The 26,410-nt window shown below is 35.9% G+C and overlaps 1 protein-coding gene across 1 annotated transcript in view; it reads right to left on the bottom strand.

Annotated features, from left to right (window-relative positions):
- THSD7A (thrombospondin type 1 domain containing 7A) overlaps nucleotides 1-26,410 on the bottom strand; it is a 435,785-nt gene that overhangs the window by 9,722 nt on the left and 399,653 nt on the right. Inside the window, exons 17-24 of the mRNA XM_008686526.2 lie at nucleotides 22,336-22,489; nucleotides 20,596-20,740; nucleotides 19,105-19,220; nucleotides 15,657-15,774; nucleotides 15,278-15,423; nucleotides 14,685-14,859; nucleotides 10,452-10,625; nucleotides 2,444-2,539 (exon numbers count right to left, since the gene is read on the bottom strand). Coding sequence (XP_008684748.2) covers nucleotides 2,444-2,539; nucleotides 10,452-10,625; nucleotides 14,685-14,859; nucleotides 15,278-15,423; nucleotides 15,657-15,774; nucleotides 19,105-19,220; nucleotides 20,596-20,740; nucleotides 22,336-22,489 — 1,124 coding nt within the window. The remainder of the gene's footprint in view (nucleotides 1-2,443; nucleotides 2,540-10,451; nucleotides 10,626-14,684; nucleotides 14,860-15,277; nucleotides 15,424-15,656; nucleotides 15,775-19,104; nucleotides 19,221-20,595; nucleotides 20,741-22,335; nucleotides 22,490-26,410) is intronic.

Here is a 26,410-nt window from a genome sequence, read left to right as displayed (position 1 = left end):
TTGAAAACACTAACTGCACACAGGCTATTTCTGTCATTGTCCCCAGTCCCCACTATGGGCCCAGTCCAACATTAAAAAGCAAATTGAATTTTCCTTTAAATTTTCTTGGCTAGTCAGAGAAATAGTTTTCATGTCCCTTGAGATGTCTCTTTAATTAATGACTATCACATAAATGTATTTTTTTTAAAATAATGCATTTTTCTTGGAGAAAATCATTATTCCTGCCAATTCAGGATTTTTGTGGGTATAGGAAAGAAAACCTTTGTAGCTACTAAGTGATATGTTTGCATTACTGTTTAACTTGACATTGCAGCTCTCTGGTTTTTCTTCCTTCTCTTTCTCAAGTATAGTACCAAGTGTGCCTATGTTGTTACAGGTGAGGTTTTAAAATGAGAATAGGTGTCCTAGAGAAAGAATATTGGTGATGTTTCAAACCATACTTGCTCAGTTGAATAGAGTTTTAGGAAAGCAAAGTTTTTCCTTTACTTATGGAATTGATGATCCTCTGGAATTTAATCAAAGATACCTATTGTTAATTATTCACCTTATCTCTCAATAATATAAACTATTCATCAAAAAATTGTGATGGGAAAGGTGTTAGTCATTGCAAGGCAATTGCAGTTAAAAGGCCATATTGAAGTTATCATGAAACACATGAAAACAACATCTTGATTTCTAATAAGGACAACTTCATAAAATTAAAGCAAGTGATCAAGATAGGTAATATACTTTACATGCTTGTCTATTTCTCATAAAGAATCTCGTCTCTCCTAAAAGATGGAAGAAGAATGCATATAGAGTTTATCACAAATCATTTACACATTGGCCTTTTTGGTATCAGAATATTAGAAAGACATACATTGGGTACTTTAATGGATTAAAAAGAAGGTGAACACTGAATTCTACAGGTAAGTCTTTTAAAATTGGACTTACCTTTGCATTGGGGAATATCCCCAATTTTAGTGGGAAAAGAGCTTTTAACATGTAGAAGAAAAGGCAGACAAATATTACTTGCATCGATATTGGGGGGAAAAAATAACCCTGAAAAGTAACAGGACCCTCTGGGGAAACTGCAACGTTCCCTCTGAATAATTTCAAGAAGAATGTAGACCTTCATTTTCAACACTTGAGTTGAATGGACCATCTCTGTAAGTGCCTTCAAATTCAGAAAACCTATGCTTCCCTTCCTAGGGCTCTTTCTCCCCTTAGGCTTCTTACAGTGGTGTGGTTGGAATAGATTTTTTTTCCCCCAATAAATAATACTGTGAGAGAGCAGAGGGTTTCCTGGTAGGTGTCTCTTCTTTGTTATATATGTGTCCATTGGGAGTTCTTATTATCAATGGTTTCTTGATACAGATTTCTCATATATAAAATCTTACCTTCACAAGAATATAATTTGATATCCTGTTCCAGCTTTCATAGGGAGGAAATAAGTAATTAGGTTTAAATAAATCCAGGTAATTTAAAATTTAATATAAAAATTGATGCTTTCCAAAAAGCATATTGATCTCTGTTCCTGTTATCTTACTGTATATATTACAGCTAAATTTATAAATGGACATTATGATAGGTACCCAAATGCACATTACTTTTTATCTCTGCCAGAGGGTCAAAATGATGGCAGTAAGTCAGCAGGTCCCCCTGAAGAGTTAACTCTCTAAACTCATGCTACTGGTTACACTATGAAGATTCCTATAGATGAGATCTATGAAAATGTTAAAGGAGCGACATTAGATCTTTGGGTTATGTGCTTAAGACTGAGGTTCTGGTTCCGACCTTGGTTTCTCTCTAGGAAATTAGCAAGGTGCATATCTGGAGCCAAGTTTCTTTCCACTTCATAGGGGCCTCAAGAACCCTTGCATTTACTGGGTTCAGATGAGGAAATTTATAGTAATCTCAGATTAGAGAAGCTCTTTGGGTCAAAGGACATTTCAGAAAAATTTTTCATTTGGTTTTCTTCTTTGAATATATAATTTTTGAGTGGGGACAGAGTGGACAGAGTAGGTTAGCTGCCCAGATGCTCTGTGTTTGAGATTTGCCAATAGATCTTACCTATTAATAAAAAAACTGAATCATAGATTTCTGAATTCAAGCAAGATACGTGGATATAGTCAACAAAATACTGATTTTTTTTCGCACATGGCGAGTTATTCATATATAAAATTTTTAGGAAAGATAATCTGAGAATTATAATTTATTGGGATTAGATAGTATTTTAACTAAATTCTAGGAACATTGTCTAAAATGGCTGGATGAGGGAGAATTTAACTGAAATAATAAAAATAAAATAGTCGCTGGTTATAGTTATACAGCCTAGGTACTGAATCCCAACCATATGCTGAATACTGAGAGAATATCGTTGTTTTCCTCATTATTTTCTTAAGCAGACTGCTTGTGTGTTACAGGAAGACTTTGAAAAAACAAAGAGAAATTGGAAGTTTACCTGTTACATTTATACCATCTGACCTTTGACACCAGACTGTTCGGGAAGAACCCTTCCAAGCACTGGCCATCCATTTATACTCATAACACTGTCCATCTGCAGGGACACAATAAACATGAACAGAAGCATTCTGCTGTCCAGAAGGACAATCATGGGGAAAGAATATTAAGAAATTATTTATAAACAATTGAAAAGTGGTAAGTCCATCTCAAAAATGATTCAAATGTTAATTTAATTTATTGTCTTGAAATTGCCATATAAATGTTATAAAATGTTATAAAATTCCTGATCTATTCCCAAACTCCATTTCTTTGCCATGGTTTTTATTCTTTTAATGTTAATACAGTATAGTTGATCCTGGAACAACATGGGGATTAGGGGCCTGTACCCCTACGCAGTCTAAAATCTGTGTATAACTTTTGATTCTCCCAAAACTTAACATCCTACTGTTGACCAGAAGCCTTACTGATAACACTAAAGCCGAGTTAATTATTTTATATGTTATATACTATATGCTTCTAATAAAGTAAGCAAGAAAGAGATGTTACTAAGAAAACCATAAGGAAGAGAAAATATTTTGTACTGTATTTATATTACTATTAAGACTTTATTTGTCAGAGAGAAAGAGCACGAGCAGGGGGAGTGGCAGAGGGAGAAGCAGGCTCCCTGCTGAGCAAGGAGCCAGATACAAGACTCAATCCCAGGAACCCCGGGATCATGACCTGAGCCAAAGGTAGACGCTTAACTGACTGAGCCACCCAGGCGTCCCTGTACTGTATTTATATTAAAAAAACCTCTCATGTAAGTGGACCTGGGTAATTCAAACCTGTGTTGTTTGAGGGCCAACTGTATTATTAAAAATTTTAGAAGTATCCTACTCTATGTATCATTCTGAAATGTAAATATTATGAAATATTTCTATGTGTTTTTTTTTTAAATGTAGCTATTGTACATTTATTTTAACTGCTATATAGAATTCCACTGTACTAAACACCACAATTTTTTTTAGCTATCTCCTCTCTGGATGGCTTTTTAGGTTGTTTTCTATTTTAGCTGTTAGAGCAATGCCTCAGTGGTCAACCTTGTGCAAGTCTCTTCATGCTTCCTTAAGGTAAATAACTAGAAGACAAATTGCCAGGTATCACCATAGGGATGGCTGAAACTTTACTAAATCTATTTTTTTTTTCCTTGAAAAAGTGACAATCTACATATCTACTGCAGTGAATTAGGATTACCATTGCTTAAGTCTTCACAAACGATTATTGTCAGATTTAAAATTTTTGGTTTGTCTGGTGGGTGCGGAAGCTATATTGTCATTTTAAATTGTAGTTTTCTATTAATGCTATTAAATAGTAACAAATGTTTTGGGGCATTTAGACTTCCTCTTATGAGTGTTGCTTCTTTTTATCTTGTGGCCATTTTTTTTTTTATCCTATTGAAATCTATGCCTTTTCTTACTGAATTGTGGGAATTACTTATTCTAGAGTAGCAGTTCTCAAAGTATGATCCAGAGAACCTGGGAGACTTTAACATTCTTTCAGATTTTGTGTGTGTGTATTTTCCTTTTCCAACTACACATCTGTGTGAGTAGAGCTGGATTTTCTTCATATACATAAACGAAGATCACAACAGATTGAGTGCAGAAACAGAGAATCCAGCTGTCTTCCTTTAAGACAGATATTATGGATTTGTAAAACTGTAAAACAAGATTATGCTTGTCAAAGTTGCTGTTTTTGTTTTACAAAGTAGTATTTTTCAGGAAGTGTTATATAAAATTGGTTTATGGTTATTTTAAATCTTTTCATTTTTAATATAAATTTATGTATATAGGACTCACAAAAGAAAATCTGGGGTCTTCAAACAATTTTAAGAATATAAAATTGGGGGGCGCCTGGGTGGCACAGCGGTTAAGCGTCTGCCGTCGGCTCAGGGCGTGATCCCGGTGTTGTGCGATCAAGCCCCACATCAGGCTCCTCCACTATGAGCCTGCCTCTTCCTCTCCCACTCCCCCTGCTTGTGTTCCCTCTCTTGTTGGCTGTCTCTATCTCTGTCGAATAAATAAATAAAATCTTAAAAAAAAGAATATAAAATTGGATCAATTTTATACTCTTGGACCAAAAAGTTATAAAATTGTTGTTCTAGAAGCTAATCCTTGGAAATTAATCAACTTCACAAATATCTTTTCTAAGTCTGTGGCTTCTCTGCTAACCTTGTTTATGATCTATTACTATGTGGAAGATTTAATTTTTCATCTTTCCTACTTTTGTGCCGCTTGTGTCATATTTAGGAAATTCTTCTCTACTGTGAGTTCATGATGAATATTCTCCTATATTTTCTTTAAATGTTTTATAGTTATGCTCTTCACCTTTGGGTCTATAATTTATCTAGTTTAATGTATCAGTTATGTATCAGTTTTGTATATGGTATGAGCTTAGAGATAATTTTAAAAACATTATGTGGATAACAAATTATTGCAACATTTTACCCATCATTACCCTACTGATTTTCACTTCTGTTATGTACCTATATACGAAAATTTGTTCCTGAGATTCTTTGTTTCATTAGTCTAATTGCTTTATTGTTGACCGGTCACTCTTTTTAAATTATTAGTGCTGTAGGATAAATCTTGAATAAAGCCATGTAAGTCTCTTGACCTCCTTTCCCATTTTTTCTTCTTGAAATTCTGGGCTTTAATAATTCTGGATCTTCTTGGTCTTCAACCTCTCCATATGAATTTTAGAATCAATAGATCACTTAAAAATCTCTGCAAATTACATGGGATTTATAGATAAATTGGTATAAAAATGAGATGTAAGGATATTGAAGCCTACCCCTGAACATGCCTATTTTACTAAAGTTTTAGTTTTTTATGTGCTTAAGATTTCATCATAACTTATTTCTGTTAAATACATTTCTACTTGTAGTTTTGATTTTTTTTTTCTAATTAAATTTTGTAATTGAGTCTTACTGGTAAAAGATTTTATTTTTATTTTTTATTCAAGTGTAGTTGACAAAGTATTAGATTCAGATATATGAGTGTTTCAACAGTTACATGTATTACAAAACGCTCACCATTATAAGTGTAGTTACCATCTGTCACCATACAAAGTTATTACAGTCTTACTGACTACGTCCCTGTGATGTACTTTTCATCCCTGTGACTTACTTACACTGTAACTGGAAATTTGTACCTCTTGATCCCCTTCATCTATTTTACCTGTCCCCCACTCTGGCAACCACTAGTTCGTTCCCTGTACTTATGAGTCTGTTTCTGTTTTTGTTCATTCATTTTGTTTTTTAGGTTTCACATATGAGGGAAATCATGGTATTTGTCTTTGACTTATTTCACTTATCATAATACTCTCTAGGTTCATCCATGTTGTCTCAAAAGGCAAGATCACATTCTTTTGTACGGCTGAGTAATGGAATATTGTATGTATGTATACATATGCCACATTTTTATCCATTCATTTATTGATGGACATTTAGCTTTTATATCTTGACTATTGTAAATAATACTGTAGTGAACATGGGGTGCATATTTTTTTTTGAATTGTGTTTTTCTTTCTTTTATTTGGGTAAATACCCAGAAGTGGAATTACTGGGTCATATCTTGGTTTTATACTGTTCACCACAGTGGCTGCACCCATTTACGTTTTTGCCAAGAATGCATGAGGATTCCCATCCTTGCCAACACTTACTTCTTTTTGAAATTAGCCATCCTGAGTGGTGTGAGGAAATTTTCATTGTGGTTTTGACTTGCATTTCCCTGGTGATTAGTCATGTTGAGCATCTTTTCATGTGTTTGTTGGCCATCTATCTGTTACCTTCCTTGGGAAAAATGTCTATACAGGTCCTCTGCCCATTTTTTCATTAGATTTTGTGTGGACTGAGTTGTGTAAGTTCATTATATATTCTGGATATTAACCCATTATTGGATATATCATTTGCAATATCTTCTCCCATTCAGTAGGTTGCCTTCTTGTTGGTTTCCATCTCTGCAAAAGTTTTTTTTTTTGGTGTAGTCCCAATAGTTTTATTTCTGCTTTTGTTCCTCTTGACTGACGAGACATATCTAGAAAAATGTTGCTAAGGCCAATGTCAAAGAAATTACTGCCTATGTTTTCTTCTAGGAGTTTATGGTTTCAGGTATTAAATTTAGTTCCTTAATCCATTTTGAGCTTATTTTGTGTGTGGCCTAAGAAAGTGGTCCAGTTTTCTTCTTTCGCATGTAGCTATCCAGTTTTCCCAGTACCATTTATTGAAGAGACGGTCTTTTCCCTATCGTATCTTCTTGCCTCTCGTGGATTAATTGACCATGTAGTAGTGTGGTTTTGTTTCTGGGCTCTAGATTCTGTTCTGTTGATCTAGGTGTCCATTTTTGTGCCAGTTCCATACCGTTTTGATTACTACAGCTTTGTAGTATAGTTTGACATCTGAGATTGTGCTACTTCCAGCTTTGTTGCTCTTGCTCAAGATGGCTTTGGCTGTTCAGTCTTTTGTGATTCCATATAAATCTTGGGATTATTTATGCTAATTCTATGGAAAAATACTATTGGCACTTTGGTAGGGGTTATATTTAATCAACAGACTGCTTTGGGTTGTATGAACATTTTAACAATATTCTTCCAATTCATAAGCATGATCTATCCTTCCATTTATTTCTGTAGCCTTTAATTTCTCTCATCAATGCCTTATTGTTTTCAGTGTACAGTCTTTCACTTCCTTGATTAAGTTTATTTCTAGGTCTTTTATTCTTTTTGGTACAATTGTAAATGGAGTTTTGATTTTTTCCCTTCTACCTTGTTATTAGTGTATAGAAAAGCAGTGGGTTTCTATGTATCAATTTTGTATCCTGCAACTTAACGTAATTCATTTATTCTAATAGTTTTTGGGGGGAGAGTTTTCTGTGTATAATATCACATCATCTGTAAGCAGTGACAGTTTTACTTCTTCCTTACCAACTTGGATGCTTTTCATTTCTTTTTATTATCCAATTGCTATGGCTAGGATTTCCAGTAGTACATTGACTAAAAGTGGTGAGGGAAGATAACATCCTTGTTGTACTTCCTTTCTTAATGATGAACAATTACGAGCTTGTCCACTGAGAATAATAATGTTAGCTGTGGGTTTGTCAAATATGGCCTTTGTTATGTTGAGGCCCACCTGTTGAGTTTTTATCACAAATGGATGTTATATTTTGTCAAAAGTATCTATTGAGCTAATCATGATTTTTATCTATTTTGTTTCTGTTAAAATTTTTAATGTGAAAATCATATAGTAATGTGAATGATTATTTCTCTGTTTTCAACTGTTAAGCTTCTGGTTGTACTTCGACTAAAATCTTCTTAGTAGGTTGAAAAGAAGTAGCCATAGTGAGCATCCTTCCTTTGTTATTGACTGCAAGGGAATGTCTCTTATGTTTCCCCTAATAAATATTATGATACATGATGTTAGTTTTGGTAGATATCATTTATCAGGTAAAGTGATTTCCTTCTAGTTCAAGTTGGGAAGTTTAAATGTTGCATTCTATAAACATCTTTTCAGCATATATTTAAAAATCCTATGCCTTTTTTTCCTGTTACTGTGACTTTAATTTTTTTCCAATATTTAGGCATCTTTGTACTTCTAAAATTATAATTAGTCATATTAATGATTGTTTAGAAAATAATCTTTTATGATTTTGACATCTATTTTATTGGTGACTTTATTGACTGATTTTACTGTCGGGGTTATACTCTCCTAGAACTGGGGGGATTTTCCTCCTCTTTTTCTTTCCCACTTGACTTTATTTTTAAAGATTTCACATAAAAGGGAGTTGTTTCTTTAAATTTTGGTAAAACTCAAAGCCATTTAGGTTCTAGCTTGTTTCATGTGTAAATATTTGATAAATATTTTAATAGTTATAGAAGCCATGGTGTAGATTCTTAATTACTCTTGGCATAAAGTATAATAACATTCTAGATTATCTTGAAGTATTTATAATTAGCAAAATTAAAAAAAAATATTTCTAAACTCTATTCTATTTGTAGTATTGATTGTGCTCCCCCCCCCCTTTTTTTTCCCTTGATTTTTGCCATGAGGTGGTCTATTTAGTTTTGGTCAACTATTGGTTGTTGACTATCTTGTTTTCTACCTCACTAAATTTATTAGTTACATTTTACTCTTCTTTAAAAACATCTCAGTGGTTAGCTCATTTTAAACTTCTCTCTCCTACTTAGGCATTTAAGGCTTTAAGTTCTCTCCTAAGTACTTTTGTGCTGCCTCCCACATACCATTTGATATGTAATACCCTAGAGTGTGGTTTTTAGTTTTTACTGATGTGTGCGCATAGGGCGATTTCTTTTGTCACTGTTATTGATTTCTAATTTTGTCATTTTGGGTTGAGCAAATCTTTCCTTGGGATTTTTTTTTTTAATTATGTTCAATTAGCCACTATATAGTACATCATTAGTTTTTGATGTAGTGTTCAATGATTCATTAGTTATATATAATGTACCCCTTGGCCATCACAACACATGCCCTCCTTCATACCTATCACCCTGTTACCCTCTCCCTCCAGCCCCTTCCCTCTCTGATTTCTCCTCCTGCAGATTTCCCTCCCTTCCCCTATGGTCCTCTGTGCTATTTATTGCTTATGTTCCACATATGAGTGAAACCATAATTGTCTTTCTCTGCTTGACTTATTTCCCTTAGCATAATCCCCTCCAGTTCCAACCATGTCAGCGTGAATGGTGGGTATTCATCCTTTCTGATGGCTGAGTAATATTCCATTGTATATATGGACCACATCTTTATCCATTCATCTGTTGAAGGGCATCTCGGCTCCTTCCACAGTTTGGCTATTGTGGACATTGCTACTATGAACATTGGGGTGCATGTGCCCCTTCTTTCCACTACATCTGTATCTTTGGGGTAAACACCTTGTAGTGCAATTGCTAGGTCATAGGGTAGCTCTATTTTTAACTTCTTGGGGAACCTCCACACTGTTTTCCAAAGTAGCTATACCAGCTTGCATTCCCACCAGCAGTGTAAGAGGGTTCCCCTTTCTCCACATCCTCGCCAACATTTGTTTCCTGTTGTGTGACTTTTTGGCATTCTGCCTGGTACAAGGTGGTATCTCATTGTGGTTTTGATTTGTATTTCCCTACTGGCTATTGATGTTGAGCATTTTTTCATGTGTCTGTATTTCATTCATTACCTACACTGTCTTAGAAATAAGGAATGATTTATCTGGTTGGTAAATCTGGGAGGATACAACTGACAAGGTGGATGATTCTATCTAATTCTTAAGTCATCTAGCCCATTTGGTTTTTATTCTAAGCATTCTTCCTTCACATTCTAGGCTCTCTGCTCCAACTTTTCAGTAATAAGAGTAATATTTTGGCTTCTATTTGCTATTAAATGTCCTACTCCCTAATTGTTTCAAAACACAAGCAGGAAGGAGAGGGTTGTTTGTTGACCCTATAAATTCTTTTGTTTTCATTTAGACTGCCTCTGTGTTCCCACACTGTGACATTTTAATGCTCTGTGGTTCTTGGAAATGTCATGTATTGTTTATATTGGGTGCGTGGCTCTATATGTGCATGTACATACACACATAAACCTGTAAACATGTATGTTCATGTGTTACATGTCAAATTCTTACCAATACTTTACCAATCTCTAAGAATATAGTAAAACCTCACTTTGCTGTGGATTTTTGTTTACTTTGATTTAAATAAAGGATATTATTAGATTTATATATGATCAGGATTGTCCTGGGTGTACAAATAATGTGCTCTTATCTCAGTCTTCCATAGCTCATAAAACTGAAATATTTTTTACTTTTCATATCTAATTTATGAAGGGTGGAAAGATTTTTCTTCCTATAAATTTTTAAAATTCAGAATACTCTTAATTCTCAGTCTTAAGTGAGATCCTAGCAAATTACTTATTGAGCAGAAAATTCTTTTTGTCTGTCAACATAAAACTAAATTGAAAAGATTTCATGAATTATAGCACTCACCATTGCATGATTTTGTTTCTAACATTTGCTCTGGGCACAGATGTTGATTTTCTAGTTCCTGTATAATTACAGCTCTGGAACGGACCTGTATTCCACCAAAGCCTAGGTCTTCACCATTCACACAGGTTAGCTGACATAGGCTCCACGAAGACCAGTCCTTCAGATAACAGTCACCTGCAAAACACAGGTTTGTAGTTTATACATACCCCAAAACAATAGCCAGCCATATAGTAATTTTATTTCTGAACCTCACTGGGAAATACATGATATTTTAAAGGTTTAGGTAAGGATTTAATATTTACAAGTTTACATGTGGTTTATAAGTGTGTATTAATGTTATTTTTGGAGCGGATAGACTATGGCTTGAAGGAGCTTGTTCCTTGTGATTCACCTCCTAAGAGACAAAAAATAGTTGATTAAAACCTACCACCACTCTTGTCAAACGATTTGCTAAGTAGTATCAGTGAAAATCAAAATACATATATAACGTTTGTCTTATAGGTGTTCACAATTTCAAAAGAACTTGAACTCCAAGGCTGAGAAAACTGGCATTTATACTTTTTTCCCCCCTCCTATTTCTGGCCAGAGGTGTGGAGGTGAGACAGACAACTGACCAACTGGAGTAGTGGCAACAATGCTTGTCATTTTATCTGATCTACAGTTTCTTTTTTCTATTATTGAAGAATAATATACATGAAAAATCATATATCATAAATGTAATTTTCACAATCTTATTATATAACCCAACCAATACTCAAGCAACAGGGCATTCTCAGAATTTCAGAAACCCTTCTTGTGTTATAGATGGAATTATACCCTACGTATCTTTAAAAGATATTTCACTCATTTATGTTTACAAGATCCACATGTATTTATGTAGTTCCACTTTGATCATTCTTACTGCTGTACTTCATTCTAGCATATAAAGGTATCACAATTTAGATATCCATTCTAGTGATGGGCATATAGAGAGTTGTAATTTTTTTCTATTATGAATTCTGTTGTGAACATTTTAGTATGAGTGAGTCTTTGAACTTATACGTGCATTTCCATTAGGTGAATACCTAGGAGTGGAATTGCTGGACCTTGGTGCATCATGTGTCCAACATCTTCAACCAGTTTGAGAACAGGGAAGAGTTAATGAAATATCTTTCCCATATACCCATCCATTCTTCAGGACTAACTGGTGATACTGTTCAGAGGACACAGTAAATTATGATAGACACAAATCCATAGGGATTCTTATCATTTTAATTATTCCAGCCACACCACATGCATAATTCATATTGCCTTACATTATGCTGAAGATGTCTAATATTAGCACAAAGTTGCCTGGAGATCTGCTTAATGAAAACATGTCTTGTGCTATAATTAAGAAATCTTGGTCAGACATGAATTATTGACTAATAGATGTAAAGTGGAGTGATTTTTGTTATAGTATGTCATTAATGGTCAATGATGTCATCCTGAAATGCAGAAAATTCTAGTAAATTTTAGAAGTGTTAAAAAACTAAAAAGCATGTTTAAATACTTTTGGGTTACTCAGTTTTTAAGAAACTATTAAAATTTTAAAGGTAATATAACTGCACCTCAGCAATTGCAAACTACAGGGAAATAAAACATACCTTTTTTACAAGTAGGCTTTACTTCTGTGCTTATAGCACTTGACGTGGTGTATCTTAGAACTCAATAAATCTTTTAGTAGTTGTCTGTGAATTATATAATTCTAACCACCATAGAATCCATGTCGGGCTTCAGAGATTTAATAACAGCAAATGAGAGTGAGACATTAGCTGTCCTAAACATACTTTTGTATTTTGACCATACAAACCATTGTAATAATAAACTAGACTATGCCTGCAAAAGATAGGACAAGTATATGAAATGCATGTCCCCACTTTAGTATTTGACTCTTTGGTAGCTCATATAATGCTAACTTTTAAAACCCATTATTGGAGAAAACTAGCAACAGAAGAACTGAGATGCATAGATTGTAATTTATAAAGGAAGCACAGACTCCTCCTGGATTTATAATTAATTAGAATGGGGTGTTTGCCCTGTTTGATGTTATTCTGGGATCTTGCTTTCCTTTGGGTCCCTTAGGACAAGTTTCAGTCTTTGTTCACTTATGTTACTATTAGATTACCAACTGTCTCTTCCATTAGAAGGTAAACTCAATGCAGACAGGGTATATTTGTCTCTCACTGTATCTCCAATCTTGAGCCCTAGGCCTGACCTCCAGTAACACTTGATAGAAATAGTCAAATGAATGGGTGATGGTGCTGCAGGAAGTATAATGAAAACAAGTAGGAGAAACTCCACAGGGAAGTAGACACTAATGCCTGGCAAGGAGGCCAGTACTGTTCCGTGTTGTGTGTATCACAATTATCCCATTAATGGCACTGGAGATTTGGCTTTGGAAGAGATGCGCCTTACCAACTTATAGCTTTGGTCACCTTTTATTGACTATGTAGCCATTCGCACATCGAAGCTCAAAGGTTCAGTCCTTGGCTCTGCCCAGAGCCCTTACCTGCTGCCACAGCCTCAACCTCAGTCTGCTGTGAAGCAAAATGATTTTATTAAATTTGTGTGAGAGATCTAGACTGAAATCAGGCCACTTTGAGGGGCAGGAAGTGGAAGAGGGGAATTGCTGGATCAGAAATAGGGTATTATTAGCAGGTGTGGGAATGTCTAAGAAGCAACATTTCTAGAAAGTAAGATTTTTTAAAAAGATCTTTCTTCACCTGAAGTAGATGAACCTATCTGTATCTATAAAGACTGTTACAGTTGAATATGCACAATGAGGGATGCTCTCAAACTCTAGCACTTGGTTTAATCTGCTTTGTTTAATTTTATTCATTCAGTTCATCTTGATAAACTAGAAACTGCCAATATTATCACCTTAAATAATTCACTTACTGAAGAATAAGTAAAATGACAATGAATGAGCAACCTGTATTGTCAGCTTTTTAGTGTTTAGAGACTTAATCCATTAAAATAAACTTTTGAAAATATGTTCTCCGTCTTTAAAATTTTGACTACCCAAATAAAAAAGGTATGGTTTATTTTTGTCCCCAATATTTGTTTGCCAAATCCTTTTTATTTGGGGGGGAGGGGAATCTTGTTTGAAATAACACATTCCTTAAAGAGATCGATATTTTTTCTTATTGGGAGAATAAAAACTTTCCACTGAGGGAGAACTATAGGCGATTTACTTCCAATCTTGTTCTTTCCTGGCCTAATAAACTGTTGCCCCCCCCAATCTTTCTCAAAGCCTTAGGCTCATGCTTGACACTGAACTTACTTTGACCTTCTGTCTACCCTAAAGTTCTCTGCATCAAGCCCAAATTCTTAAATGTTATCACTGTCTGCCAATTATTTCTAAACTATTTGATATATATTTGCTTTCCACATTTTACTGCATGAACCCCTTGTGTCTTTGAATTGGAATAATTTCTTTAAATATTTTCTTCCATCATATATTTTTCTTATTCCTGATTTATGTAGCTGGGGCTAGCACTTTAGGTTCATGACCATTTTCCATCACACTTTGCCTATATTCCATTGTCATTTGGATTTCATTGTAACTAAGAAGAATTCTAATATAATTTTGATTGCCTTCAGCTGCAGGTAATTTCTTTTTTCCTTGATGCTTTACTATTTTTCTACATTTTATCTTTTTTGAGTTTTTTATGTTCAGTTGGCCAGCATATAGTACATCATTAGTTTTCGATGTAGTGTTCAACAGTTAATTAGTTGTGTATAACACCCCGTGCTCATCACCATACATGCCCTCCTTAATTTTGTTTTAACTACAATATACCTATGTGTGAATTTGTTGTTGACTCTATTCAGGACCCAAGGTAAGCTTTCATTGTAAGGACTTACGTCTTTCTTTCGCCATTATGTGTTTAGACCCTGCTTCTCTCTCTCCTGGAAATCCTAAATAGGTGCAAATTCTCTTTCATACTTGCCCTGTCAAGCACGAGCCTAAGGCCGGGGGGGGAGGGGCGGTGTCAGAGGCCACATGGGAGACCCAGACTTCCCCCTTAGTTGGCAGTACTCCCTTCATCCGCCCTACAGTATCCAGTTATTGGCACAGATACTACTGAATGAGAAGTCTTGCTGACATGTCTTAGCTTAGACTACACATGCAACTTAGACTATACCCCTTCTCAACCCTGGTGCTAGTAAGAAATGACCAAACTATGAATTCTGTTTTGGTATTGTTACCTGGGCAAGGCTGGGTGCAGGTCTCCTCAAGCACCATTTTTTTATTACCATCTATAATGGGATCAATGTCAGCACAGAATTCTTCATCCACCACTTTGCTGAAATCATCAGCTGACCCATCACTCACTACACAAGAAATGTTTCTTGTTCTGGTCCCTTCACCACACTGGGCATCCTGGAATGCAGGAAGAAATAACTAATTAGGAAAAGAAAAATAATTCATTAGCGAGTTCATCACTTACAGTCATCTCTGCACCACTGCTTTTGATTTATGAGCAGTTAAAGAAGCATTTGTAACCCTAGGGAAGAAGTCCTATAGGATACTAGCTATGAAGTATACAATGAACAATTTATTTGTTTTCTAGCCAAAGACAGGCAAATACATTTTCATTAAAATGAATCAGTCTCCAGATGATTTTAAAAACACAGGACAGGGACTGCTTGTTATCAAAACTAATTAAACAGTTACAAAATGGCAAGGCACCTAAATCTTTAGGAGGAAACATGCTGTCAGCTCTGAAAAATATTTCTGAAAACAAGTCTCTGCAGATAAAGAACACACACTTCCATAAAACTTCTTGAGATCTGATTACCTGTATTTGGCATAGAGACCACTGGCCATATTGCCACTGGTAACAGGGCTTCACTGGGCAAGGCTTGGACTGCTCCATCAGGGCAGGGCATGGCCGTCCATCACCCTGAAAGGGCTGGGTCACCGTGCGCCTTCGGACCATTTTTCCTTAAAGAGATACAGAGGGATACAATTCTAGTGACGTATTTGTGCAAGTGTCTATCTTGAGAGAAGGCATCGCAGACATTTCTGAAGAGATCTGAGGAACGAGTAAGGCTCAGACATTTTGAAGATAAAGACACTGAGTCAACCTTTCTGAAGATTATCTGGTAAGACTTGAGGGATATTTTATTTCCTGTTCCTTGACCAGGAGTCCAATGTTAATGAAGGTACAAACAAACCTGTGAGGCCACATGTTTGAGAACATTCTGACCAAGGAGACCAGTCGGAGAGCTGACAGTTGACAGGGCATTCCACCACGCATGACGTGTTCATCGGCCAGTTCTTCTCCAGGCCAAGCTGAAAGGAGACAGGTAGATGTGTTTGTACAGACCTGGAAGCGTGGCTCAATGTAGCATTAGAAGGAGGGAGGGAGGAAGAGAAGAATAGTAGTGGAAAGGAGAGGAAGAAAAAGCAAGATGCATAATAGAATAAAAAGGTACCTGGAGGTCAAACACCCAAACTTAAAAATAAAAAAAATGGTTCAACCCGGAAGAGTGGGAGCAAAGGGCAGAGGATGAATGGAGGAGCCCGTTTACTCAGTGCTGTTAAACTGTTTAAATAAGTAATGAAAAAAAGTAGCTTTAGTCTCCAAATTGGCTTAATTTCCCTAAACAAGGAACAAATAGGTGTAAGCATGATTACTTTCCATTAGTTAAAAACCAAGAATATCACCAAAATATAGATCTATAGTTGTATCTTTGGGATGTAATTTTTATATATGCATATTAAACTGAAAAGCAAAAGGCTTGAAAGACAAATCACCATTCGAAAACTAATATTATAATGTATTGAAATAATAGTTGTTATGTGTGCTCTTTCAAAAGGAAATATAGGTCACTAGAATTTTTTCATTATGAATATTTTATATACACTTATATTTTTTACAAAGATTTTACTTTCTCAAAACTTAGCAGCTAACTGTAGTATAATTCACTTATTTTGGTTAGCCTCTCATCAGATACTAATATTGTGACACTTCATGGGCATTGAGTTCCTTACTTAAGCATTCTACTTTTAAAATAGGAGATTCCAAACTCATCGACTGTATACATAAACAGTTAAAAAGTCCAGGGTACAAAGTAGCATGAAAATAGAAATATTTAAGAGTTGTTAGGAGAGTATAATTTTGGGGGCAGGGGCTAATCCTTGGGAATTTTCAAGATCTTGTTTTATTTCTGTATGGAAAGGAAGTTTATAGTGTCTAATGAACATAGCAAAAGCTGGCAAAAGAAAATTTTTCTGAAATCTTGTGTTGTGGTTCAAGTATAGCTCTTGGCTTTAAGTCATCCACCGAGAGAGGCTCGGGTCAATGACTGTAGCTACAGACCTTGGCAGGCGCTCCCATTATATGCTCCACCAGTAATACTTGACAAAGCTGAGTATTTGGCATAACATTTTTTTTTTAACCATTTTTACCATATCAATTAAAGTCTCATAAAGTCACTTAAACTCAATGGGAGGTTGCAGAAAGAACTTAAGGTGATTATATGCTAAAAACGATGTGCAACGTTTAAGGTAGACATTATGGAGAGAGGGTTTGAATCACAGAATTCAGCTACTACGGACTCATTTCACTACAGAATTGAAAAGGATGTCTGTGTACAGATCTTCAGGGCAGCCAGTAGTAAGACATTTTAACCCTCTGCTACTTTTTTTTCTTACATTTATTCTGTCCATTCTTTTTGCCCTCTCTTACCCTTTCATCTGTCTAAACATATGTGTCTAAATAAATTGAAAGAAATCTGTTCAGGGATCAAAGAATAGGAAAGGAGAAACCAATTACTAGGTATTGGGTGAATAAAGAAAAACATCAAAGAAAAAAATGCTGTATAAATGCAAGATGGGTTTAACCCTAATTGTCCTCTTTGTGGGGTAGGAATGACATTTTTCTTTTTGGCTGTTAGGGACACAGCAAGACTTAGCTACTGCTGTTGTGCTGAATGTAGGGTTTGCACATGTATTAGTAGGTAGGCAATCAATCCATTATTAAAAAAGATAGCCAGCTTTTCTCAGGGCTATTATTTAATACTACTGCATTCATGGGGATGGATAAAATGGGATAGGAGTTGTTTATTCCAATTCCTGCAGAGAAAGCATTAGTCTCCCTAAAGACAGTATTTACCAGAACGTTAGGATTTGAATCCCTAATTGTCACCACAGTATTCAAACATAATATTAATGCATAAGAGTAAATTTAGGCTCCTGGATAACTGAAATTAGTTATTTCTCAGGGTTTTACTCACATTTCATTTAAGAAATAAAGGACTCTATTTATACCTCTGTCCTATAGTCATGTTTTTAAATTGGTTTTGTATGATTTGGGTTTAGCTTTCACAAAGCTCTCAGCTATTCATGGTAGATTTTATTCTGATCCAGGAGGACATTTATATGTACATTTGCAAAAAAGATATATTAATCAACTAGAAGTAGATCAAAGCTCTTCAGCCAATATATGACATTATATAATAATGTTCATTAATACTAATGTTATTTTTATAATGGTTACATTACTTTGATGTTTCTAGTTTCAAAACCAAATTAATTCAGGTGTAAAATTTATAATTAAAGTATGAATACACTAAATTATAAGATGGTGGTGAGCAGAATTAAGTAAACAACTCGTTTTCAGCACGCTCGGGAGCTCCGTTTCCATGGACAGATATAACAAAGTTGTTAGGGCCACATAATAAAAATATCAAATGGACTACGATATTTCCATCTTGAGTTTTCTCAGGAGTTGTAACAATTTATCATGGGCTTATACAACCCCTGGGATGTTTAGATAGAGGTTATGGTCACCACATCTACTGAACCCTAATGAGGTCGTAAGCTCCTCTCTTATGTGTTCAAGATCTGTCGAGGCTCTTGCTTATCTTGGTTCATGTTTAACCCGGTGGGGCTTAGATGCAAGAGGAGTTAAAACCTGTCAGGAATGTGAGTACCTGTTTGGTATGGAAGTCAGACAAAATCATTACAACATGAAGTATAGCTTCATGAAAGCTAAGGCCAACAACTATGTTTCCTCACATTTCATAAGGTCATACTTAGAAATGATGACATTACTTTTATAAATTGGAGAATTAATAGTTACAATTCTCTGTACCGCATAGATATAACGGCAGACTTCATTCCTTTGTTTGAATTGCAAGCTCTCATCCAGACCTGAGTACTTAGACTCTCACAGCTGGATATTAGATCCTAATATCAAAATCTGCTACCAAACCACATGTGATCAATGTTTAGCAACAGAGAGAATAAATGATGGCTCTTGGCAGGTGTCCCAGGCAACACAAAATTCACATGAAATTACAAAAGATGATGAGTAGTCTGATTAAGATTTATTGCCTTTATTCACCTTGATTACTTATTGTTCCCCAAGCATTTCTTTCAAAATAGGCTAATTAGCATACCTTTGGGCTCCAAGCAGAACAAAATACAGGAAATTATATGTAGAAATCAGTAGTTGGACAGTATTTCTTTTCAAGAGGGTGCTTAGCAGCCTCTGAATAGTACAGAAAAACATCTGCTGGCAATGAGCTGCATTGAGCACAGGTCACTTGGCTCAGCATGAATCGAAATTATTAGGGAAGAATTTACTCGCAGAGATATAACACAGTATCCTCTCACCTCTTCACAATATTTCAGGTCAACCGACTTGCCGTCACTTCGAACACAATCCAACATCCTTGTTTTAATGCCATTTCCACAAACTGCCTTCTCACTTAGCTGACACGTACTCCAGTCTGAAAGGAAGGGAGCCCATCAGAACAGAGGCTACGTATGAAACAGATTTCAAATGAAACTCTGATGACCTGAATCCCATATTTAATTCACAACTGCTTCCTAAGCCCTACAATCAATCATCCCACATGCAGAGCATATGGGTCCCGGCTTTGAACATATCAAGAGCCAAAAGGAATTGCTGGGGTCGCACATAGCTACAGGGATTATTCTTGAAGGCACATGTCTACTTGACAATCTTGACAGTTAGCCTTTTGGTGATATTGTGAAACTGGCTTTGGCCTGCAGATCAAATGTCACTTTAAAAATTTTTTTTCCTAATGAAAGGAGAAATTTAAAACTTAACATTATTTTTATTTTAGCAAAACAATCATAATATTAATGGGTGGTACTTTAACTGTGTTGTTGTATTCAAATAAAACACTATTTCACTTACTGTCCATACTTACAATGTTTTAAAATAAACACTTATTTCAAAATCACTTTGGCCATATCTATTTAATTCTTTTATTTCATGTCTTTTGCAAAATAATTCTCTCATATTTCTTTCCAGGGTAGCGTAGCGTGTCCTGGAGAACTGTGACTTCTTTGTATCAACAAAGGAAACTGAAGAGAAAAACCCAAGGAAACAAAAAGCCAATCTGACTGCTATGTGTTATTTTATGAGTTTTGGAGTTTATTTTAGTGTGAGAATTACTTGGGAAAAATGCCAAAATAAGCTTCAGTGTTGCCCTGCATCGTATAAACTAACACATTATCTTCTTTCCTACAGTATGTGCCTTGATGGTATGGAGATGAGGGTTATGGAAAAAACGGAATTCATAATGAACCTTTTTTTCTGAAACAAAACAAAACAAAAAACAACCTACTCCTCTTTTTTCATCTGTACCTTTAATAATACAGGAATATTAGTATCTTCTTCATATACTTTTTGGTAGCTTAAGATTGCCAACATTTTTACATCAGACTAATTGTGCTTATAAATTGCCCCACACGAAGAATTGTCCTGGTATGTTACAGTGATTAAACATCTTCTGAAGAAGATGTTTATCCTTCAAAAAACCTGATACTTAGGAGAAAGATGTATCTTTTCCTTGCACCTTCCCAAAGTGGGAGGGTGTCTTAAACAGGGTCACTTAGACTAGTCACAACCTACCTTAAGGACTCGATGTGTGATACTTTCATTCTCTATATCTTGATGTTTTTTAAAAATAGGTAAATATTTCTGTCATTAAATAAAGAATTATCTCTGGGAAAGTAAGCAGCCATGTCCAAGAGGGACATAGATGGAGATGAACAGTACTTACGGGGATGCTGCTGAGCTGCAAGACATGGGATCTGGCCTTTATCTCGGTGATGAGATGATTATGCACGTACCTGTTACATTATAATCATAGTGGAAGCAGTTTTTGTTTAGGTTACAAGGCTCCTTCTCAACAGCATTAGGGCAGGCTCTTCCTTCATCAGCGGGTTGTCTGATGGGATCAGCTGACCTCTGCCGGAAACTGTTTTGATTGCAAGGCTGACAAAGAATAATACAGCTCCTCAGAAAGATGAATACTCAGCCACATGAGAACTAATATATTAGGGAGAGCACTGGAGCAGGAGTGAGGCTGTTGGGGCCACTGGCTAACTTGAACAATCTCATTACACCTCAGTTTCGTCATCTATAAAATCAAGGTGTTAGATGAGTTTCCAATGCCCCATCTAGCTATGACATGCTTAAGAGTCTGTGTGTCAAATACTAATAGACACATCACATCACATATATGCAAACACATATGTATGATCATACTAATTATTGCAGATCAATAATATAGAATAATCAACCGATCTAGCGAACATAGATTCTTGGACCTGAAAAACCATTTTAAGAGTGAACATATTCGTTATTGTAGATCATGAATATAGAAACCACAATCTATCTACCTATCTATCTAGTTTCTCAGACCTTAAAAACCATTTTAAGGGTGACTAAATAACTAGCTTTTAGTGACCTTGATTGTCCTGATGGGCACATGCCCGTGTGCAGGAACACAACTGAGCAGTTAAAAAAGACTAGCTTGCCATTCTGCTACTGGCACCGTCTTGTTCTGAAAACATCTGGTTTCTAAGAACAGGAACTTCAAATCCGACGCTATAGAATTAGAACAGAAAATCATTTGCATACCCTTGTGAAACAGCTGATTCTTTGCTGCTATATAACCTGTATCCACGTCAACTGGCAGCTCTGTTTTGCTCCTGCTCTCAGTTGGCTGCTAATCAGCACCTTTAAGAATGTTAACCCTGGGACAGAAAATTAATTTCGCCTTGAAAACATGCATCATAAATTCTTTGCAACTGTCTTATATTGTATTTCAGCAAATTAATTCCACATTAGATGTATTCTTCCTGTGCTTTTTGATGCCATTTTGAAGGTGCCTGGGCCAAGCCAAATTTCCGAAATCCTAAACAGCCAGTTCTGTTTCAAATGGATCTTCCCAGGGTCCCACAGAAGAGCCCCTACAGGCTGTTGAAATCTAGAAGCTTTGTGTGATTTGAAACTCTCAGCTGGCTTTGCAGGCGCACAGAGACACAGAGTCAGTGTGCAGAAAGAGATTCACTGACACACAGCTTTCTTCTTTCATTTCCCTTTTCTGCCAGGATCTTTTGCATTTTGGTATCAATACTCCGGCTGCAGTATACCCGCCGTGTGAAAGATTATGCCTACAAATTAAATAAAATGGATTGGGCAAAAAGCAAGGGGTGACAATAACCCGACACCATTAAAGTATCTTTACTAGAGCTTCATTCTTTTTCCCTTTACCTGGAGGGATTCATGATCACCAGTGTAGTTTTTAACATGCTGTGTATTTATAAGCCGATCTGAAGGCATTTTGTGCGGGTCCAGGAGGAGAATGGAGGAGCCTAAAGCTTGCAAGACGTTGAGCTGTTCTAGTGTGCGTCAAAACACTGCTGACTTTACATGGCACAGTCACAGAATGAGGTGGCCAAGAAAACACCCTTGCCTTCGTAACTAATTTGGTAACTAATTTAGTAATTATTTTATTAATAGCTTTAAAGCTTTAGTGGTAAGGAATTAAATAAATGCTATTGATACATGGTCAATCATCTCACCAAAGTGCATCGGGTCCACGGACCCCATTCAGATATCACGCAATCCTCGGGACACGGTAATTTGCACTCTCTAGAACCCAGGGGCATCTCTTCTGGATCGCAGAGGTAATCTTCTACATGGTCAGAAGGGCCATCTGCTGTGTTCTGCATGCATCTAGAAGAAAACATACCTATTCAGTGAAGGAACCAGGACACCTAGAACAATAGCCAACCCATACAACAGAAGATTCTTTCCAAGACATCATTACAGGGTTGGGAGGTGGGAAGGTTTCATTTAAGAAATAAAATTCTCCAAACACGAAGACATAAAAGGATCTCTGCCCCTCATTAATAGTTGCAGAGCTTCAGCATGATATAAAATGTACACTTGTGTCATCATAATCTTTCAGAATTAAAGCCACTGTGTGGATTATAAACTCTGTATATCTTCCTCTGAAAGAAGAGGGTCTTTTACACTCATATATGATGCCCACTAATGAGGCATGGTCCACGGAGATTCATCGAGGGGCTTATTTTTGGAATTTTGGAATGTAATACACTTTTTTTTCTGGAGAAGGAAATGGCAGATTACACAGAGAAGGTAGATTCATACATGCTGGAAGATAAGGCACACTGAACTTTCCTAGTGAGAGATGTCATTAAGTATTTTCAAAAATAACTGATGGCATTTATCAAGTTGTTTTGTCATTTAAGAAGTAATTTTAGCCTCCTGTATGCTGATAACTTTAAAAGAAAGCCAGAAGTGAAAACACAATTACAGTAGTAATTATAGCACAGATTCTCTAAATGTGGTTGGTTGAATCTTCCTCTATCTTGACCTTTTTTATTGTTAGTGTTCTTTTTAACAGAACAAATTCAAACATTTTATTATGTTTCTTTTGTAAGCAGTCATGGAAGGCTCGTTTACTCATCTCTTAGGGATCTAATTAACGTGGCTGGTACCAGACTTCACTCTCAGCGTAGTTAATAATCTCTCCAGGTAGTTTTCTAGTGGAGGAGAAAAACTTTGTCCCTCATCTATAACTCAGAGAAGGTCAACCAAAGTAACGGGTTTGGGAAGAGAGTGCGTTGTTGGGAGCTAAAAAGGCAGGCTTGTGTTCTTAAGCCTCTCAAACCCACTGCAATGTTTTTAACTGTTGGTTAATTACATTATCAATTATACCTGGAATCTCACCCTTCCCAGGGATTTACAATCAGTGGGGACACTGCATTTTCACAAATCTACTCTGCAGAAATTCCTTTCTATACAGTGCTGCCCATTTAAGAGAAATGTCGCTTTCCTGTGGGATGCATTTAATGACTGGAAAACTGCTTTTGGTCACGTCTTAATTGGGTTTGTAGTCTGAAAAAATACCTCTACGAATACCCACTTCTGCATTTTTTTTGTGTGTATGTGTGTACTGGATAAAAATAGAAAAGAGCAACCACAAAAATATGCACATGTAGATACCTGATTTCAACGCTGAAGAAAAAATTATAAATTTCTTTGGGAGAAGTTTAGTTCCCCACAAAAAAGTTCTATCTTCAATGGCATTTTAAAAACATTCTGTTGACGGCAGCTTTGAGATGACATGGAGCAGCTTTGAGACAACATGGAACAGAGTTTAGTGCTCAAAAGTTGGACTTGCTGCTAAGAAAAGATTGTATTCGTGGTAGGCACTGACAGAGTACAAGGATTAACTTGCAAAATTACCTATTGATCCAGAGTTAAAGACAGATGTCCAATACTCTATTAAGTAGTTATGTACATAAAACTACATTTTCACAGGCTTTTCTCCTCTAATTTTTTTATTATATAGCTAATTTATTCAGTTTGGGAAAATCAGAAGAAACAAAAAAAATCACATGATTCTATCACTCAGAGAAAACTACTCTTTACAGACCAGTCTATGTAAGCATATATTTTATTTCATTAAATAGAGCAAATTTTACCTACTATTTGTACCATTTAAAAAATCATTTTGAACATCTCTCCATATCATTAACTATTTTTCTAAGATATAATTTTTTTTAAAGATTTATTTGAGGGGTTGAGGGAGAGAGAACCCAAGCCAACTCTTCGCTCAGCACAGAGCCAACACGGGGCTTGATCTCAGGAGCCTGAGAGCTGAAACCAAGAGTCGGATGCTAACTGCACCACTCAGGTGCCCCAACTAAGATATAGTTTTTAATGACTACATTTGAATGGCATCATTTCAATGTGCCACAACTGCTAAAAATGCCCTTATTATTGACATTCAGATTATTTATGTTTTACTTTATTTGGTAGTTTTTTTTTTAACATATAATGTATTATTTGTTTCAGGGGTACATGTCTGTGATTCATCAGTCTTACGCAATTCACAGTGCTCGCCATAGCACATACCTTCCCCAATGTCCATCACCCAGCCACCCCATCCCTCCTACTCCCCTCCCCTCCAGCACCCCTCAGTATGTTTCCTGCGATTAAGAGTCTCTTATGGTTTGTCTCCCTCTCTGGTTTCGTTTTGTTTCATAATAATCAGTTTTTAAAAATCATTCTAGAATACATAATTAATATTTGGACCAAGTTTTAAATGCAAAGGACGGCAGTTTAAGTTCATTTGCTTTCTTCAAATTCTCGGCCTTTCTCCTTTCCATAGGACAAGGAATGATGCTATGAGAAAACTGAACTGTGTTAGAAACACGTAGTACAGAACCAAGCTGGAGGCAAAGGGTGGGACCAGAGGCCAGCCACGGGTATGATGATAAGGGGAGGAACTGTCTGCAGAGAAGTCAAAAGCAACAATAAAAATAACCAAATCTGTTGCTTTTTATTATCTCTTTTTTATTGTCACCAGGTGCTATAAAGTCTAAAAAAATACGTCTGTGAAAAATCTCTCTTCCCACCAGGGAAAGTCACTTTGCCACCAGGCTTTGATGTATCATAGCATTCTAAAGGAGAAAGAATGACATTGGATAAATTGGTACCTGCTCTCTTATAGACTCATCTATCCTGAAATGTCACCCAATGCTTGCATATAAGCAGGACATTTTGACCTTAATTAGCAGAGGATAAGGTTAGAGAGGTTTACTACTCAATCAGTAACAAATAGGAACATTATTGCATGATCAGAGATCACAATCGATACTGACCTTCTCTTTTCTCTATTGACATTAAAGATGTTTACTGAAAAAATACATTGATCTCAAAAGTTACTCTGCTTAAGATGTATTTGGAAATGTTGAGAGTATCTTTTTATAAAGCAAGAAAAAGCAACATCTACACAGATCATTGAAGGGAAAGCTGAAAGAACAGATCTTTATTATAATTTTTCTTACTAACAAAAAACCCAACTTAATCAAATCTTTTTATAGGGAAAATATTTTTAAATTTGAAGGGGAAATTTTAAATTTGGAAGGGAATGTTGGAAAATGGAATCTCCGCCTTTCCCTTACGTTTCCCTACCGACTTATTACCTCCTAACCCTCATCCACCTTTAAGTCCCTCAGAAAAATATCTTGAGAGTTCAGAGGGCTTGTGAAAAAAGAAACAGAGATTATTTTTATTGGAAGCAAAGTTACACAGAGTGTGCTGAAGTTTTATGATACAAATGTTAATTTGCTCTACTTTTCTATTGAGAAATACAAACCTTAAATTCATGAAAAGTTAGGTCAGAGCTTGTCCACAACTTGAATTGTCGAGTTCTGGATGTTTTTACACTTGTCTTTACCTGTGCGTCACTCACCAGGGTTAAAAGAAACTGGTATAAAGAGTGACAAATCTATCACTTTACTAGATGGGTGTTCTTGGTAAATTACTTGCTACTTCTGAATCTACTCTATAAAGTGGAGATAATAAAACCTCATACACTTGTTTCGTAGGGTTACAGAACCCTTAAGGGTCATATGCAGACACCGTAGGGAAAATTTAATGAGTACCAAAACTGTATTAGGTGTTAGGGAATTTCTACGACAGGGTCTTGGTTTGGAGAAAGTTATAGAGTTTAATAAAAATGACAGACAGCAAATGGATGTTTCCAGAAACAATGAGTGGTATGTGGGATACCGTAGAGCAACACCGTGCTACAGAACTTTCTGTGATGATGGAGATGCT

Source organism: Ursus maritimus, unplaced genomic scaffold, assembly GCF_017311325.1.
Source record: "Ursus maritimus isolate PB19 unplaced genomic scaffold, ASM1731132v1 scaffold_3, whole genome shotgun sequence".
Classification (NCBI taxonomy): domain Eukaryota; kingdom Metazoa; phylum Chordata; class Mammalia; order Carnivora; family Ursidae; genus Ursus; species Ursus maritimus.
The sequence above is the reverse complement of the archived record's forward strand: the minus strand, read 5'-3'. Positions and strand labels throughout refer to the sequence as shown.